The sequence below is a fragment of the Typopeltis vanoorti genome, chromosome 9 (assembly GCF_054136105.1).
Source record: "Typopeltis vanoorti isolate ZY-2024b chromosome 9, IOZ_Tvanoo_1.0, whole genome shotgun sequence".
Classification (NCBI taxonomy): domain Eukaryota; kingdom Metazoa; phylum Arthropoda; class Arachnida; order Uropygi; family Thelyphonidae; genus Typopeltis; species Typopeltis vanoorti.
The window spans coordinates 102,469,719-102,488,203 of NC_143557.1; the positions used below are offsets into that span (position 1 = coordinate 102,469,719).

Below are 18,485 nucleotides of genomic sequence, written 5' to 3' on the forward strand. Positions count from 1 at the left end.
GAGGTATTTAGCCATTCTACCTTAAATATATTGATATATTTAAATACAGGGTTACGTAAATCTGCTTGAAGTCTTCAGTTGCATTTTTAGAGAAAACTAAGTAACTTCTGTGACAAATTTATAATAACATTCGCAATGAAAAAAAATAAAAGTGTGAAAACAGGCAGAGACTGTGCCTACGGGAAAAAAAGAAACATTCTGATTGTTTCAATGATGATTGCACTTTGGTGTCACAACAGATAGTGTGATATGAAGGAGAAAAATTATTTAAAAAACATAAAACATATCTAATAAATGAAACCTTAACAAATTCTAAGTTAGCAGAATAAATATGTGTTCAAACTTTAATCAGGGATATAAAAGATGAATTCGGAAAAAAAATGATGATCAAAGAGTACAAATATAAGAATTCTGAGAAACAAAATTAGGGAAAGGAATAGACACATTAACGTGGTCTTGCATTAATATGTAAGATATCTGAAAAGATGTTGACATAGTCAGATTTCAAGGATGTATCATCAGAGCTAAACTAAAATAATATGCTTAGAAGCTAAATAAAATGATTTGTAACTAGGATTCTGAATGAACAGTAACAAATCTAAAAGAAACGTTTCTTATAGGTATACCTTTCGTGTATAAAACATATCTGATTTCATAGCGCAATCATCTTAATCACAAAATAATGCTGCTCTATCATTTGAGCATTAGGCCTAATTCGACATTAGGCACACTTCATAATGGTGCTTCACTTCAACATAAATCAATTAAAGTTACTTATTCGAATTCATTTTATTTTCATTTTCATTTCCATTTCAAAGTGCACGAAAATATTTCTAATTTTGAAGCAAATTGTACCCAAATTAATAAATAAACAACGAACAACTTTAATTGAAATTGATAAATAAATGATATAGAATATATTAAACAATGAAATATGTCAACAACTGTTATAATTATTTAATCGAAATATTAATTAAAATGTTTATGAACACTCCATTCCTAACATGATGAATAACGTTTAATTTTATAAACCAGTGAATGAAAATGGATAGTTAAATATACTAGATACAACAAAAGAAAATCAAAAAACATCATCTATGAATAATGTCGTATTAAATCAATAAACTTGTAAATATTGGCTTAGCATGTAAATTTAAATTTCGCATTAAAAAATTACAAAGTTATAAAAGATAATTCAGACTAAAGAAAATGTATGCCAACTTTTTTTTTGTCTCAGTTACTCCCCTATTCGTTCCATGTTAACCAAAGTATGTTCACTAAATCAGTTATCGTGAAGGAAGTCGTTTCATTGTACACTGAGGAAATACGTGATTTTAATCATCTTCCGTCCTACTTTTCTTCTAGTCACTGAGTTCCGTTCGACGTTTTCGGATGCACACACAAAGTGGTTTAACAAATTCTTTAGCAAGTACAATTTGCTTGTGTCTCGTATTAAAGGTAAATATTTATCTCAATTTTTATTAAAATATTTTATTAGAATGGGTTTCTTTGTAGCACAGCATCTGATACTTCCTAGCGGTAATTCTAGATCGTGAAGAAAGAGGTTAATACATTTTCTTCTTGGGAGATTTGTTATATTATAGTTAGTGGCGATTTATGGCTAAGTTTGTCGGTAGTTGTGATTTCCAAAATTATGGTTTTACTCACATTCGTAACGATTTAATGTTTCCGTCATGCTGTATACTTTCCATCGATGAACGCCCTAATGCCACTTCTTTTGTTTCGTGTACATAGAGTGTAGAGCTGGTTAAGATTAATCTTTATACAGAACTTCTATATCACTTGTGGAAATTGGTTAGGATTAGTACTTAAATATTTGTAAAGTGCTATTGAGCTGTATTAGCAATGTTTCTTTATCTTTCTTTTATTTATGTATAACAGGTTAAGATCGTAATTGGTGTAATCTTGTGTATTGACTTGTTCAATACTCTCAACAACATTAAATTTTATATTTTTCGATTGAATATGTTCCCCCAGATATAAGACGGTCATGTAAAATAGAGAGAATTAATTTAATTTTTTTTAAGGACCGAGGTGTGAAAATTAAAGCACTATATTATGAGAATAATATCCTCAGATTCACTTGAAATTACACTCAAGTTTTCTAATTCTAATTCATAAATACCTGGGAATCGTTGGTCCATAGAAACTTACAATATTTCTTCTTCTATTATATTTACGACTATTTTGCCTGTTTCTGTTTAGGAGTGCCCCTGTTTAAATGTAATTGGCTTTTTTACTCACAGATTCTTGGGGCATTGTAGATGTATATTTATTAGTAAATATACATCTACAATGCCCTAAGAATCCGTGAGTAAAAAATCCAATGACATTTAAACAGGGGCATTCCTAAACAGAAACAGTCAAAATAGCCGTAAATATGTTAAGAGGAGTAATATGGGAGTTTTCCCAAAAATAATATCCATTTCTTCTTCTGATTTTGTTTTCGTTTCTTGAACAGAGTAGTGGGTTCCATGTTAGGATCGATGTTGATGATTGGACTTTCTTGCTTGTTGTTGGACTCTGGTGTAGCACACTTTGACTGGTAGTTACTTCTGTGTGTAATTTTATTATTAATTTTTTTTATTTTTCAGGTCCACGATTAATGGAGAAGTAATCTGCAGTCGAGATGGGTTCAATGACAGTTTATTAGTTGCGCTAAGTGTTTGTCTTCAGTCCTTTCATTCAGTGCCTTCTATTTTCAGTTAATGTTTTCCGTTCTATCTGCATTATATGTTCCATTTTGATATACTTAAAAATGTTTCTTTTTGTATTTCTTCACTCTAGTGAATGAGATATTCCTGTGCTTATATCACTACCAGTATTTTCGATTTTTTTTTTCTCACGGACTGTTCAAGAACTTCTGTACTCTCATAATTATGCTGAAGATAGCCGTGAGTTTGAAAGTTTAATTGTCAGCAAAGATAACATCAAGAAAGGACTTGCCTTGCTGCATTTCCTTACTTTTACTTGCTGATTTGTTTTTCTATATTTCCTCGTCATTATCGAGAGCTTTATTCTGAGTGTATGGTCACCCTCACCCCTTTTCTTTTCTTTCCTTGTGGTTTTCTAGATCTTCGAGCAATAATAGTGCAGCGATTGCCCTCAACCTGTGAAGTACGGCTCATTGCACCTGTTGCAGAACTTGATCTTAGCTGTGGTTTTGATCATTTCACTATTGAGCAGTCAGCAAGTTAACCTTCACGCTGAAGCAATCTGCATATTGTTTGGCTCTTATAGCCTTTTTCTGTGCGATGCTGAAGAATAGCATTTCCATTTAGTAGTAGATATTGGTAATTAAAATGTATCATTTAAAAGAAAGATCTGCAAATACTTTATTTTTTAGAACAAACGTATTCGATGCACCTTAAATAGCAAATCACTAGGAAAACTCTTTTTTATGGGAACATGAAGAATTGCCGACGTTCGACTGCTATACGTTCCCCAGCGCTATCTCTGATGATATTGCTTTGCTTCATGACTGGAAGCGCGCCGGAATATACTAATGTCACACTCCGTGTATTTTGCAGAATATTTGTCTCTTTCGCTTTATATATAGGTTATAGATTTATTGTTTAGAGACTTTTTATAACATTTCTTTTTCATAATCCGTTTTTTTTCAAGCACTTAACTCTATAAGGATCATCGAGCAAACCAGTGTAATTACACAATGATTATCATCGCCAATTCATCACTTCCTTTCTTTTTCTTATGAATAGTTTCAATCAAATCGTGACTTGAATCTAAAGAACTGTTAGTAATGTTTCGTACCCAAATTCAATGAAGAAGAAAACCCTGTCATTGAAATATGATACTCTAAAGTGCTTAGCAATACAGTTTATTTATTAACACTCATTCAGTCTGAAACCTGTTCTCTACGAATATACTTCTTAATTCGATTTTACTTTGCTTTAGTAATGAGCACCGATTTTTTTTTTGTATACAGATGATAAAACAGTCATTGGTGTTCATTTCTGTTTTCCTATTAAGTCAAGCTGAAGCTGATCTTCAGTGTGACGTGATTCGTTCCAAGGAAAAAATTGAAGAAGGTCTCACATTACTGAAGGAAATTTTTTTTAAAGGTAATAGTCATTTTTATTTTCCATTCAAGCTTATTCACTTTTAATATGAATAATATTCGCTAACACCTCACTTTTGCCTTGACATACCCGCGATATGCTCTAGATTTACAAACGGACATGATATTAGAATTTCATATTCTCCTGGATTGCAAGAGAATATTATTTCCGAGTGTGCTATTCCATAGGTTAAGGAAAATATGACATTCACTACAATCTTTTAACATTATGCCAATTATGATAACATAATGTTTGATTTGAACATTGCTGTCTCATCTGAAGATTGGACTTTAGGCTTGGTCATTCAATACCGTGATTTTTCAGTGCTCTGCTGTCCAGTCGGGATTATATTATGTCAACTCAAAGAACACACTGAATAACTATGGAAAAAAAATTCAGAATCAATTTTATTACTCATAAAATACTTTCCGTGAATCAAGGCGGTCTTAACGACTTCATTTCACCATCAAATGTTAATAATATTAGTTACAAAATAATGCTTATGCACTATAAATGTGGCACTATCCCACCTGTTTAATTCTTAATATGGTGTCTGATGACACTAATGGCAGTGCATTCGTTAACAGACATTTCCTTCCTTGCAGAAGACAGTTTTGTGCTAATTGCACGCAGAATTTATGAAAAAATTCATCTATTTTCTCTTTTCTTTTCAGAAAATGTGTAAATGCAATGAATCTTTTTTCTCTGTGTTTTTTCGTCTTCTTAACTTCTTTTATCTTCTTCTGTTCCCTGGGATAGCCTTTCTCTCAGAATGCTCTCGAAGCATTGCAAAACCTCCAGCGTTTCAAAAAGAATGTCATTAGGTTTCTCCGTCTGTAACTTCCTTCCAACATGTAGAACATAAATCTAAACACTGGCTTTTATTTTTCAATTTCTAGCGAAAATATAAATACCTGACTTTTCAAATGATAAAAATCATCTAATATTGTTTTATTTCCCAAATAGTGGGCCATCTGAACTACAAACCAGTGGACTGTGCAGAGGTGCTAGAAGGAGGATTCAACACTAGTGGTATATACAAGATCTGGCCAAGAAATCGGGTTATCAAGAACAGCATCGATGTCTACTGTGATATGAAAACTGATGGGGGTGGATGGACCGTAAGTACTTGCGATCATATAGACATTGTATATAAATTTGAAAATGATCTTTGTCATGGGAAAGGGTCATGATATTGAGAGGTTATAATGCAGTTGACGCCGTAGTTACATCATAATGTAACTACGGTGGATATATTAACTCCGTTACCTATTCATTGCTTGCGAGGATGTCTTGTTGGAGCTTTTGTCTTGAGTATATATTATTTTTTTTGTTTTAGTATTTCGAATCTTTTTTCATGCAAGTTTGTCGACTTTTATATATATGATTGTAATTCATATATAGAATTGAATTTCAACTCAGCCTATTTTACACGTTTTCTGTGGCTCTCGGTTCATGGGCGCATACCCGTAATTTGAAAACAGGGATATTCGGGTGTTATGGAAGAACAGCAGTTGATATTTCATGTTACCTGACATGCTTTCAATATTCCATGTTACTTTGAAAGTTTTGTATTAGGCTGATTCCTTCCTCCTTAACATGTCGAAGTAGCAAGAGGTGGATCTGGCTAATAGACGGAAAAAATTACATCTGAGTCCTATGATGGTGATCATTCAGGTAGTTTGAGACAAGAAATTGGAGTATAATGTGCATCAAGAACAACGCTATTCCGCATGTTCAAAACGAGCGAAGATTCTAGCGAAACAAGTTCCAAAGAAGAAGTTTAATTAAGAGAGGATTTAATGATTAATCCAACATATCTTCATGCCTCTAAAGGTTATGGAATTGTCAGTTCTGTACAATCTTGAACAAGCAGTGGAAGAAAACTCAATGCCTAGAAGAATTTCAACGATGAAACTAGTGACAGTGACGTTGAGTGTTTCAAACTTGTTGTGGCTTCTGACATGCAGTTCATCTACAAAAACAAACTAGGCAAACGTATATTTTGTGTTGAAGGAAATACTTAGAAGACCAGGGGAGAGACTGGTTCAGAGATTACAGTGTGGGAATCGTAATTCTGTATGGTGTGAGTGTGTGTGCTAGTGTTGAGAAATTTCCATGTGTGACTTTTTACAAGCATTTTCTTTTTATAGGATTGTTTTCTGTCAATTTTCTTTATAAAATGTTTATAAAGCCACATATTATGAATGTTATGAATGCTCAATGTTATGGATGCTCAATGTTATGAATGTTATGAAGCTCTGATGCTCAATGTTATGAAGGGAAACAAGTATTCTATATTACTGATACAATTATATATTAACCCACGAAAAATGTATTTTTTAAAGTTTTGAATAAAAATGTACTAGAGTTAAAGGAAGTTGGGAAACTCCTAAATATTGAAGTAATTTTTATTCTGAGTTGTGTCTTAGCACAGAGAGTTGTATTTTTCATTTTTAACAGTTTTAGTTTTATCTTGCTCTTTTAAAGAAAATATTAGTATTTCTTTATTTTTGAACTAGAAATGTAATACATACATATTTGATGCAAATAAAAATTCCGCTTATGAAAGCGGAATTTTTATTTTATCCTACAACAAAATTTGAAATGGGTCGATCATTGATGGGTGGGCACATCAGGAAGCTAAAACGCCAACGGGAAAATAAAATGATGATTTCGGCGAGATCAATACAATGAGGAGGTTATGCTGAATGATGTCAGATTTTTGTAGCAAGATGCTGATGATGCATATTATTTGATGGACCTGAATGAAACAAATTGAATGAAGGCAAACTTGAGTTTGTTGCACTAGTCGCAAATGAAATTTAAGGAAACTAAGTACACATCAACGGAATAGAAAAAGGAATTGCAAGAAAAAATGCTGCTAAACCACTTTGCTGGACTATGCCCAAGTTTCCAGTGACACGTAATTGTAATTAGTGAAGACAACTAAAACTCAAATTCTTTTGAAGCTTCAAATTATGTTAGTAATTACTTTTTTATCCATGAGTTGGATATCATATATTTTCATTGTGAGAATGTTTCATTAATGTCAGGGTATCCTTGATCCTAAAACTAATGTGCATTTTTTGGTTCATATTTACATTTAATTATCTCAAAAGACGCAAAGTGTTAATTACTGATATTAATATCTCAAGTTTCGACTTACGAAGTTATTGATTTTATATGGGAATAAACCTTCTAAAAAAGCAAAGTATTTCATTAATATCGAAGGGTGAGTAAATTGTCTCTCACTTGGTTCTCTGAAAGTTTTAAAATTTTGTTGATATTTCTATCAAAAAAGAACAATCGCCTGTTTAAGAAAAAATTGCTTAGGATTTAAAACTGCGCTAATGATATTATTATTAGGCGAAAGATCTGATCCTAAAGTCCCAACATTTTAATTGGACATCATGTTAGAATTCAAGATAGGTCCTTATTCTCATTTTACAGGTATTTATATTTTATATGGAAATCACCGAATGATGTTCAAATTTACTACAAAAAGGACTGTTAAATGATTTTTATTAGGTCGCAGAATCCGCAAAGAAAATAATAAATAAGAACAAAAGAAGAAAAATTTTAACATTATCTATCTATAAACGAACGTTTAATAATTTTATGAATAAATTAAGTTTATATTTAGGCACAGAAAATAAAAATATTTATCTGTTTTTTTTCCCGTAGATTCTGCGATAAAATTTGAATGGTTTTACAATTATGGATTATCGTATAGAATTATTTGCGTATGTAATCAACAGGCGTTATTATAGCAATCTGATGATAATAGTCAAAATGTAAATATTTATTTTTATTTAAATTTTAAGTTAAATTTTAAATTAAAAAGAACTATCTCCATAGGTTATTCAGAGAAGAGGTAATTTTGGAAGAACTAATGATTTTTTTTACAAAGATTGGGAAGAATATAAAAATGGCTTTGGAGATATTGATCGAGACTTCTGGTTAGGTAAGGAGACCATAATTTGTTAACGCAAGTGATACTTTTTTATCGGAATATTACAATTAATGATAGCTAAATATAACTATAAAAATATAATACTAATCGATATATATTATTTTATGTAATGTATATTAATACTTTAAAAAATAAAATAATATTTTTTAATCTAAACATATAAGGTAAAACTAATAACATTACTTATAAAAATAAAATTTTGTGTTACCAGTATCATTTGAGGATTCTGGAGAAATTGAACAGAAGTGATTTCTTATTGAGGATTCCTATTGAGAAACCTGCATTGTATATATAAGGTGATAAAAATAATTTGTTTTGCTGCATGATGCGCTTTCATGGTAGCGTATTTCTCGCCAATTGAAGGCATGTCTTTTTCATTTACATGAAAATCAAGAGTTTTTTAATCAAATCAAAATAAATTTTAAAATAAACATGTCATATTAAATAAATCCATTTTTCAGGTAACGATAAGATACATGCATTATCTCAACAGAGAGAAAATTCCATTAGATTTGATCTTAAAGACATGGAAGGTAATTCCAGGTTTGCGGTGTACGATCAGTTTTGGATTGAAGACGAAGAAAATAGTTATACACTGCATTTTAGTGATTACGCAGGAGATGCTAGTAAGTCTCATTATGTCAATAAAACTCTTAGATTTCGATCTCGACTTTCTTATTCGGCTTTAAAATAACGAGGGATTTTTATCCTCTTAATTAAACATATTCAATATCCTTTTGAATAAAAACTGTGAACCTAATAGGGAAAAAACTCCATGAAATTGGAATTTGGATGTTTAATGACACTTTTTTCAAATCATTATTTTCTTTCAGAAATTTTACTTTACGTTTATTATCTTTATTAATATCTTCGTGTTTAATTACTGCATTTAAATGTGCAATTAATTGCCTTCGTTAGAAATTAATTAATTTAAATAATTTTAAAGGTTATTTTTATCAAGCTGCAAAATACCAAAGATACAACAAAAAATTTATATTAAATTGAAATAAATAGAAATTACAGTTGAATTGAACAAGCATGAGAATTATTTAAAAGTTTAATTTAATGCACTGATTTCTTAAGAAATATTAGTGAAAGGAGAAGGTTTTTAATCTGAGATGCTTTTCAATCTTTTATATATGTGATTATGCATGTTACTGTCATTCAGCACATATCATTATTTCTTTGTGCATTTTTCAAGTGCGCATTTTGTTTCCACAGATGACTCATTTCTTCCGCATAATGGACATAAGTTCTCCACGAAGGACAAGGATAACGATACTTACGAAAAACATTGCGCTCAAATATATCGTGGTGGTTGGTGGTATTACGCATGTCATTCGTCCAATATCAACGGACTGTATCTGAAAGGAAATCATACGAGTTACGGTGATGGAGTTAACTGGAGCGGATGGAGAGGATATTATTATTCGCTTGCCACCACGGAGATGAAGATTCGACCTGCTAATTTCAGAATAACTCAAGAAGAAATCATTCCACAGTGACTGGTTTGTCCATCTTGATCCCTTCTGTCTAAGTATAGAGATGGGTCACATTAAATCAATATTAATTTTGCAATACTGGAATTAACTCTTTGATTCAACAAAAATTAAGCAATGTGTAATTATACATTATTTTTATCAGTAATTGGAATGAAGAATTACGTTTCGTCTGTTAAACGTTTATACTTTACGGACTGTTACAGACTGTAAATTTTAATAAAACAATTGTTCAGAATAAGAGTTGCATCATTTGTCTCTCCCTCTCTCTCTCTCTCTCTCTCTCAACAGATAAGAAAAAAGTATGTAGATGTGTATCCGTTTGAATCAATGTATACTTATTGTGAATCTGCTTCATTTCATGAGATGTCAAAATAAATATCAATGTGCAAACAAAATACAGTAATTACAGGATATCATTATACAGAACCATCAAATCTTATCATAATTTTCAATAATATAAAATTTCAATAAGAATTAAAAGAAAAAGTGAGAGTTCATCTAATCAGCTATCTGATTTTAGCTGGTTTTTATGTAATAGGTATTTTGCAAAGGCGCAATCGTGCCTTAAGTAAACTATACTGCTATTAATCTAAAATTGATTACATTTTACTCTTTAATGAAACATTTTTATTATTTTTATTATACGATGATTAAATGATTATATAATTATCCAAGATTCTTTACAAAAGGGTTTAAATGAGTGACAAAATCGAATGCTTCTAAAGCATATAAAAATAATTGAAATGAGTATTTTGTTTTGGCATTCCATTAAGTAATAAACTTGGAGAACAGTAGCAAGTCAAACACGTAAATACGGTGTAATTCTTAATGATGGATTAGGAAAATTGTTGTATTTTTTTCCTATATGATTTAAAATCTTTCAAAAAGCCCGGCCATGTGCACTATATAATCTGATAAGAATTTTAATTTTCAATGTCGCATTAAAGGACTGTAGTAGTAGTAGTGTAGGTGATTTGAACAAGATCAAGATCAAGATAAGATAAAGAATCGTGACGTCTTTGTGTGATAAGATGATTGACGTCATTGTGTGATGCTTTCCGTGACGTCATGAAATTGGAATGTTTGGAATTTTTCTGGGGAACATATGTGTGAGGGAGAACCTGATGTGTATTTGGTTTGCTTACGTCAGTGTAGGTGTGGTTAGAGATAAGGAATCGTGACCTTATGTGTTTGGAAATTTCTGGGGAGCATATGTCTCAGTGACATCACTAGTGTCTTTTTGTTCGCATATGGGTTAGAGATAAGATATCTTGAAATTTCCCAGGGTGACACACATCTGTCATTGTCGTCAAATTTTGTCTTTGGTTGTTATAGTTGACAGTACGAATTTCCCAATATAGGTTTTGGGTATTTCATTCCAATATACAGGGTGTTCGGGATAAATTTGACATATTTATAATTAATTATATTTTTCCGTAAGTTACATGTATTAACACACACTTCTCTTCATTTAAAAGTTTGGACCCTTCTTCATTCATATACAAGATGTCAGAAAGGATGGATAGCTGGAACCCACCTGAATCATGGAAGAGAATAACTTGTATCATGATGATTCGTGCCCGCCATCAAAATAAGGATATTACGACTGCTGCCCAATGCTCCCTGAATAGAGTAAAAACAATCAGGCATGAACTAGAGACTTGCAATGGTGACTACGAGGATGTAGCAAGAAGAAAGATCCCTAGCAGACGATCTGATTGCGTTCGTACAGCAGAATTCCTCGCAAATCTGCAGGAACAGGTGTTGAAGAACCCTGGCATTGGAATTCGGGCTTTGTTCGTGGAGTTGCTAACTGTAGTCAAGCCCTGGATAACAAGGGTAGCCAATGGTAGGCCGTATGTATGGCAGCAGGATTCGGCCCCTTGCACACACCTCTGGGAAAAGTCAAAAATGGTTGTCTGAAAATTTCTACGACTTCACCAGTCCAAATGTTTGGCCTCCAAACTCCCCAGACCTTAACCCCATGGATTATTTTGTATGGGGCGCAGTTGAAAAAGACACCAATCGCACTTCCAGTAATACAAAAGCCCAGTTAATGGATAAAATTAAAACAGTTTTTGCGGCCCTTCCCAGGGAGACTGTAGCATCAGCTTGTTCGAGGTTCCGAAGCAGAATTGAAGCTGTGATCGATGCTAATGGTGGTTATTTTGAGTAAATCTTGTTGATAGTATTGTAATTAACTCTGCCTGTAATGTTTTTTTGTCAATTCATTAAATTTAATAGATACAAAGAAGATTTTCTTTTTCCTTACGAAACTGTCAAATTTATCCCGAACACCCTGTAGGTATGGGAATTGTAGTTTAGAGTAGAGAGCTGGTGGCAGCATTTAGAAATTTATATAGGCTGTCATTGATGTCCTCCCTCCTCAATCACACACACAAACACACACACAGACATACACCACACGCTCACGCGCGCGCGTTTTTATTGCAATAGATGAGTATGGGAATTTTTTGTTTAGTCAAGAGAGGTGGTGTCAGCATTTAGACATTTTTGAATAATTAAAAAAAATCAGCTAATGCCTATTTGTTCGCATATAGGGAGTAGGCAAGGCCGTTTACCCTTTCTAACGTTTGGAGACTGAGTGGGCAGTTCAATCTCCACTGGTAGCCAATCAGAGAGATAGCTGGCCCAAGGCCATCACCGATTCATCGGTACGCAGTGAAGAAGGCGGCAAGCTAGTGTCGACATCTCGTGGTCGCTAACCCTAACACAATATTTTTAATGTCTGAAAATAGTGTGGGTTCGACGTTCGATTTTCTTGAGTTTACTGGACGAAAAACCCCAGTTTCCGGGAGAAAAAACCCGCTAGCCTGTGCCAGAGATCAACTAACTCGGGAACCGGTCAAAAAAAGGTTTTAGAAAAATTTCCTCTAGTCGGTGATTAGATTTGAACCACCAAATCCTTTCTTCGTGCGGTCAAGCGCCATAGAGTGCAAACGCCACTTCTACTGAGCTATATAGGCTCTGTAGAATGATATGGGTGATGGTTAGAGATAAGGAATCGTGACGTTATGTGTTTGGATATTTTTGAATGATTAATTATACAATTATATAATTATTAATTATAAAAATATAAAATAAATTTCAGTTACAACTGTAGGTTTAGAGCCCAAGGAATCGAAGGTAAAATTAAAATAATTAATTATAAGGTATCAGTTTTCTCAATTTTTTTTACAATAATTAAACAGAATTGCATTAAGGTATAAAGTTATGGATTTATATATCAACTTGTATTCAGAATAACTGAGTAAAATTTCACTGTGGAAAACACAACAACAACACACATCTTTGTTCATTTAAGCTAAAAAAATGTGAATTTTCCTGTCGCTGGCAGATATTAACCTAAAGGCAAGAGTATATAAAGTTTGAGTTTGGAACTTTGTAACGTTTGGAATTTGGTAACATAGAAATTAATAAAGTAGACTACGTACAAATGAATTAAATAGTGACAATTTTATTCCTAAATCTGTAGATGCCTCCAACAGACTAGTATAGTGGTTCATCAGTTTGGAATTAAACTGCAGCTGTAAGCATTTGGCGATTTAATATTTCAGCAATATAAAATATGCATTTGTAACTTAAATGAACAAAGATCTGTGTGTTGTTGTTGCTGCTGCTGTTGTGATTTCTACAGTGAAATTTTATGCAGTCATTCTGATTACAAGTTGATATATTAATCCATAACTTCATACCTTAATGGAATTCTGTTTAATTATTGCAAAAAAAGTGGGGAAACCGATATCCCGTAGTTAATTATTTAAATTATCTAATGCTACCTATTGACATTGTTTGAGTTATCTGTAAACATTTCGTTCACATACTCGAAAACCCCGAACTGATAATCTCTAATAGACTGTTGGTGTCGTTAGAACACAGCAGGACCATGCAAAACATCGAAAGGAGGATATGAGTCATAAAAAAAGACACGTTGAGTTGTACGCTCACCTAAACATATCATATAGTCTAAAGTTTTAAATGATTGGAACTTGGTAGCATGAAAATTAAACTAATTACAAAGTACAGTACAGAGCTAATATTCATTTGAAATGATAAGAAAGAACCATTTATTTGTTGTACTGGCAAAAGAAGTTTCTAAAAAGAAAATGCTAACGGATAGTTCAAAACCTTGTTTCCTCATTTCCGTTACTTAAACTTACTAATGGTAAAGAAAAAATAAAAATAAAATAAATTTCCATTTTATCCCAAGGTAGAATCAATAGTCAGAGAAGGACAATCAGTTATTTATTTATTTTTTTTTGCTCAGTTATTCTGATTAGAATTATATATATTGGTATAAAAAAATAAAAATGTAAGCATTAATTTTACTACAGTAACAATTTCCCACGATCACAATGAATCAAGTTTCACAGTCACATTGGGGAAAATCACGTGAATAACAGACATAAGTATACGAAATTAACTACAACCTATTGACAAGAAAAACATGAAAGAAAAAAAAGCAGTAAAACAGATATTCCAGTAGTTAATTATTTTTAGATAATGTGAACATGATAGAAAGAAAAAAAAATATTTGTGTGTGTGTGTTGATTGTTTTGTGTATCCCATAAAGTAAAAAAAAAATCATTTCACTTGTTAGAATTCCATACTCTAACCATCACCCAGAATTCCAAAAACAGGAAGTCACACATACCCTCAACAAAACGGCGTTTCCACTTCAACTCTATGATGTTATTTTCGACAGAAACTGTGGAAAACATAGCATGAGGCACAGTGCGAATGAAATTAAAGAAGAGTACCAAACGGACAGAAATCTAAAGAAAGAAACAGTCAACTAGGTTTCAGGTTATTTACAGAAATTTCGTTCTTTCAACCCATGTGTTTTGTGTGAGTTGTGCTGTGGATATAAGGTTATAATTCAACTATTTTGGAATATCTATTGGCATTCAGGAGAGAATGTAAGTTAATCTAAATTATCATTAGAATTTTTCTAGAATACATAAAAAACTTCTTGTAATCCATTAAATTCACTTTATTTATTTTTATTTTTATTATTTTTTTTTAAATGCCATTAGGTTTTTCATTCAAACGGAACTCATTTTTATCTCTAAAGGCTGATGCCATCTTGACTGTAAACTAAACATTCCAAAAGCCAAAAACTTTTGCAATAAAGATAACAATAATTAAAAAGGTAATGAAGTTTAAGATCTTAAAATTTTAGACAAATCAAAATATTCAGATGAGATATGTATAATAGAAAAAAGTGTGTTTGAGGAATGATAGCCTATAATTAATTATTCAGAAAATGTTTAAATGCTGCCACCATCTCTCTTGACTTTAAACTAAAAATTCCCATACTCATCTATTGACAAGAAAAACGTGCGTGCGTGCGTGCGCGCGTGTGTGTGTGTGTGTGTGTGTGTGTGTGTGTGTGATTGAGGGGGGGGGACAGCAATGAATGACAGCAATGAATAATATTAATTATTCAGAAAAGGTCTAAATGCTGCCGCCAGCTCTTCACTCTAAACTAAAATTCCCATACCTATATTGGAATGAAATACCCCAAACCTCTATTGGAAAATTCGTACTGTCAAAGACAAAACTTGACAACAATAACGGAAGTGTGTGTCACCCTGGGAAATTCCAAGATATCTTATCTCTTATCATCACCCACAAGCCCATACGCGAACAAAAATACACTACGTGATGTCACTGAGACATATGTTCCTCAGATATTTCCACGATTCCTTATCTTTAACCCTTCCACAATGTCATACGTGAACCAAATACACAACAGGATGTCCCTGACACATATGTTCCCGAGAAAATTCCAAAATGTATCTTATCCCTAACCATCACCCAAAATTCCATGCGCAAAACCATACACTTATCTACATCTCACAACAACACCTTTCCATGACAGAGACATCGCTCCGCCATCTACCGTACCCCTATTTGTTTTAAAGTGTCCTACCAATCACGACACGATTCCTTATCCACTAATATGTTTTCCTTTTCCATTCAAAACAATAACGTCACTTATTTACAACTAACAAATTACATCACTTATCTTCATCTGATAACAACACACATCCACGTCACAGATGTCGCTTCCCCTATACACCCTACCCCTATTTGGTTTCAACTGTCCCACCAATCACGACACGATTCCTTATCTCTAACCTTCACCCACAAAACCAAATACAAACCAAAACACACGATGTGATGTCACACACATACATGTTTCCCCAGAAAAATTCCAAACATTCCAATCTCCTGACGTCATGGATAGCATCACACACAATGACGTCACGATTCCTTATCTTATCTTGATCTTGATCTTGTTCATATCGCCTACACTACTACTGACCGTTACAACAATTGTTGTGCAATATGAGATTACGCATATCGAATCCACAGTATCAGACCACAGTCGAGAAGTCTAGATTTATAATCATTGTCAGTTAATAAAAATGTGATACATTCAATCTTCTGCACGGTTAGAAGATATCACTGAATCAGAGGTGATAATCATGCATATTTATCACACATATAACCAAACAAAATGATCACACATATTAGGTAATTTCTTTTAATAAGAAGTTTCTTAATGCCATTGGAAATGCAATGTAATTTACTCCTAAATTTGCATTTTAAAGTGATATAAATTCATAAGCTAATTAACTAGTGAGCTGAATACAGCTTTAAATGCAACAAATGAAAACCTGTATATTATGAAGCCTCCTAGTTAGACAATGATCAAATTCCTCTCTAGAAGTAAAAAAAAAACACGGAAGTTATTTAAACCAATTTAGGTCTTCAATAAGAAGGATGATAAACTCACAACAGGCGATGGAATTATCCTAATCACTCTAGTAACGCTATTGAAAAAAATTATATTGAATGTCGGATTCGAACCATCGAGTTGAGGTATCAGACTTATGTACTTGACCAACTTGGATTTCAAAAAGAATTCCAAGAATTTCATAAATGATCACGAAACATCACATGAGTAAGCAAGAATTATATTTCCGATTAACCCATTGGATTGGTTAGAAGGTTTTTATTAATTGGTAGAGTGAGCCTTCCCTAGGCGTAGGCGGATGATGATGATGAATTAACGCATCTTCTTGGATAAATGTCTCACTGGAGTAAGAACTTAACAGACTTTAACACGTAAGCAAGGAATCATGGACAAAATAATTTAAAAAATGTATTGGTCGAAAAATGACAAAGGAAAATTGTATTGGATGTAGGCCAGAATATATTTTATTTTGTCGTTAAAATGGTTAATTGGAAAGAAAATTTGAACTGACTCAACAAAATTTAATATGCATTCCAAGTATAAAATATCGTTATGTTTGAATTCAATTTTTTAATATCTTCTCCACAAGAAAGGCTATAAACCTGTAATATATCTTAGTAATACAGTATTATCGTCAGTGGTTAACGTGTTGTCTATTCAAGAATAGGCTATCAGTTGCAATACCGTGACATGTGAATTTCGTCGTCCGGTGGGAGACAACTGTCACAATAATTAGGGACCTGTAGATAATTCATAATGAGCGAGCCATTCAGTTAATCCATTTGCATTTACAAAATCTGAGGGACTACGAATGAAACATCACGATTTTCAATTGCAAAATCTGATTAGTTTTGAAATGCAAGTGGTGTGACGAAAATAAACTTACTTGACTTGACTCAATGCATTTTTGTAAGTATTCTAAATACCGATTTTCAGCAAAATCTTTGTAGAGCTGAGGAATAATAGGACACTTGAACATATAAAAGTAATGTAATGGATATCTACTCTATTAATATTTAATATAATAATATTTCATCATCGTATTCCTAAACACTGACACCGTTCCTATCAAGAATTGAATGTTCTACTGTGTTTGGTAGTCATATACAGATTATTCTGATTTGACAATTTTTGGCATTAACATAGTATTGAGAAAAATTATCATTCCTAATCATTATATCGACAAAATTATTCATGAACTGGTTATCATTAACCCTACTGCACTATAACATGATGTAAACAATTCAATAGTCTAAGATAATACAGTTAAAATATACGGAGTTGTATTTCTGACTGCCCGTATTCTATCCTGTTCTTTAGAATTATCTAAAGCTAGGAGTATGGTTTATAAACCAATGACCTAATTGTTTTAGATATTTCGCAAAATTAATCCATTCAATGTATCAATGTAATTGCCTGATAGATACATTTTGGCCACGCATCCACACACGAAATACTCCGCTTTTTTTCCTAATTTTCTTCTTCAATAGCTTAATGGATCGTTACGTTTAAGCCGTCAGTATTTCCTTCTCCCCCATTTATAATTTTATCTCTCGGGTATGATGTTCATATCTTAGGTCTTTCATTACCACACCTACACATCTTTTTGCAGATCTTTCCTTGTAAATTTTTATTGTAAGGATTCGTTTGAACAACTGGTCGTCTGCCATTCATACCTCACTAAACCATTCAATTATTTTACTTATATAGGATAGTATGTTGGGTCCTTGACTTCCTTCAATGTCTCGTATTTGGAGTGTAAGAAGGTGTTAAAATATTTCGGAACACTGATCTTTCAAATACACTGACTTTTCTGTTATCTCGTTTAGTTGATGGCGTCTCTCAATCGTAGGTTAATATCTTTTGTAATTCATTTATTTTTTTTTGTACATTCTTGATAATCTTTTGCATCTCAAGAATTTTAAGATAGCAAATTATCTATGATTAGCATTCCCAATTCTCATTTCTATCTCTTGATAAATATTTCTATGGTCGTTAAATGTGATCCCAAGTTATTTAAAATTAATCCACTTTGCTCAAAGATATAGCTATAGAAGTCCAAAGTGGATCATTCTTGATGGGTACTTGAAATGCGCATACAAATACACAACTTATACACA

The 18,485-nt window shown here is 32.5% G+C and overlaps 1 protein-coding gene across 1 annotated transcript; it reads left to right on the top strand.

Annotated features, from left to right (window-relative positions):
• The first annotated feature begins 1,383 nt into the window (after positions 1-1,383).
• On the top strand, positions 1,384-9,810 carry LOC150103339 (techylectin-5A-like). The gene is made up of 6 exons (XM_090398005.1): positions 1,384-1,458; positions 3,968-4,103; positions 5,067-5,221; positions 7,962-8,067; positions 8,538-8,702; positions 9,298-9,810. Exons 1-6 carry the CDS (start codon positions 1,393-1,395, stop codon positions 9,579-9,581), a joined length of 912 nt encoding a protein of 303 aa, XP_090254131.1. The 5' UTR covers positions 1,384-1,392; the 3' UTR covers positions 9,582-9,810.
• Positions 9,811-18,485: the final 8,675 nt, after the last annotated feature.

What these genes read in the sequence shown, in the direction of transcription:
- LOC150103339 (XM_090398005.1), top strand. Translation starts at nt 1,393, where the DNA reads ATGCACACACAAAGTGGTTTAACAAATTCTTTAGCAAGTACAATTTGC. An exon ending in GCTTGTGTCTCGTATTAAAG is followed by an intron (nt 1,459 to 3,967) that starts GTAAATATTTAT and finishes TTTTGTATACAG; the next exon opens with ATGATAAAACAGTCATTGGT. An exon ending in CTGATGGGGGTGGATGGACC is followed by an intron (nt 5,222 to 7,961) that starts GTAAGTACTTGC and finishes CTATCTCCATAG; the next exon opens with GTTATTCAGAGAAGAGGTAA.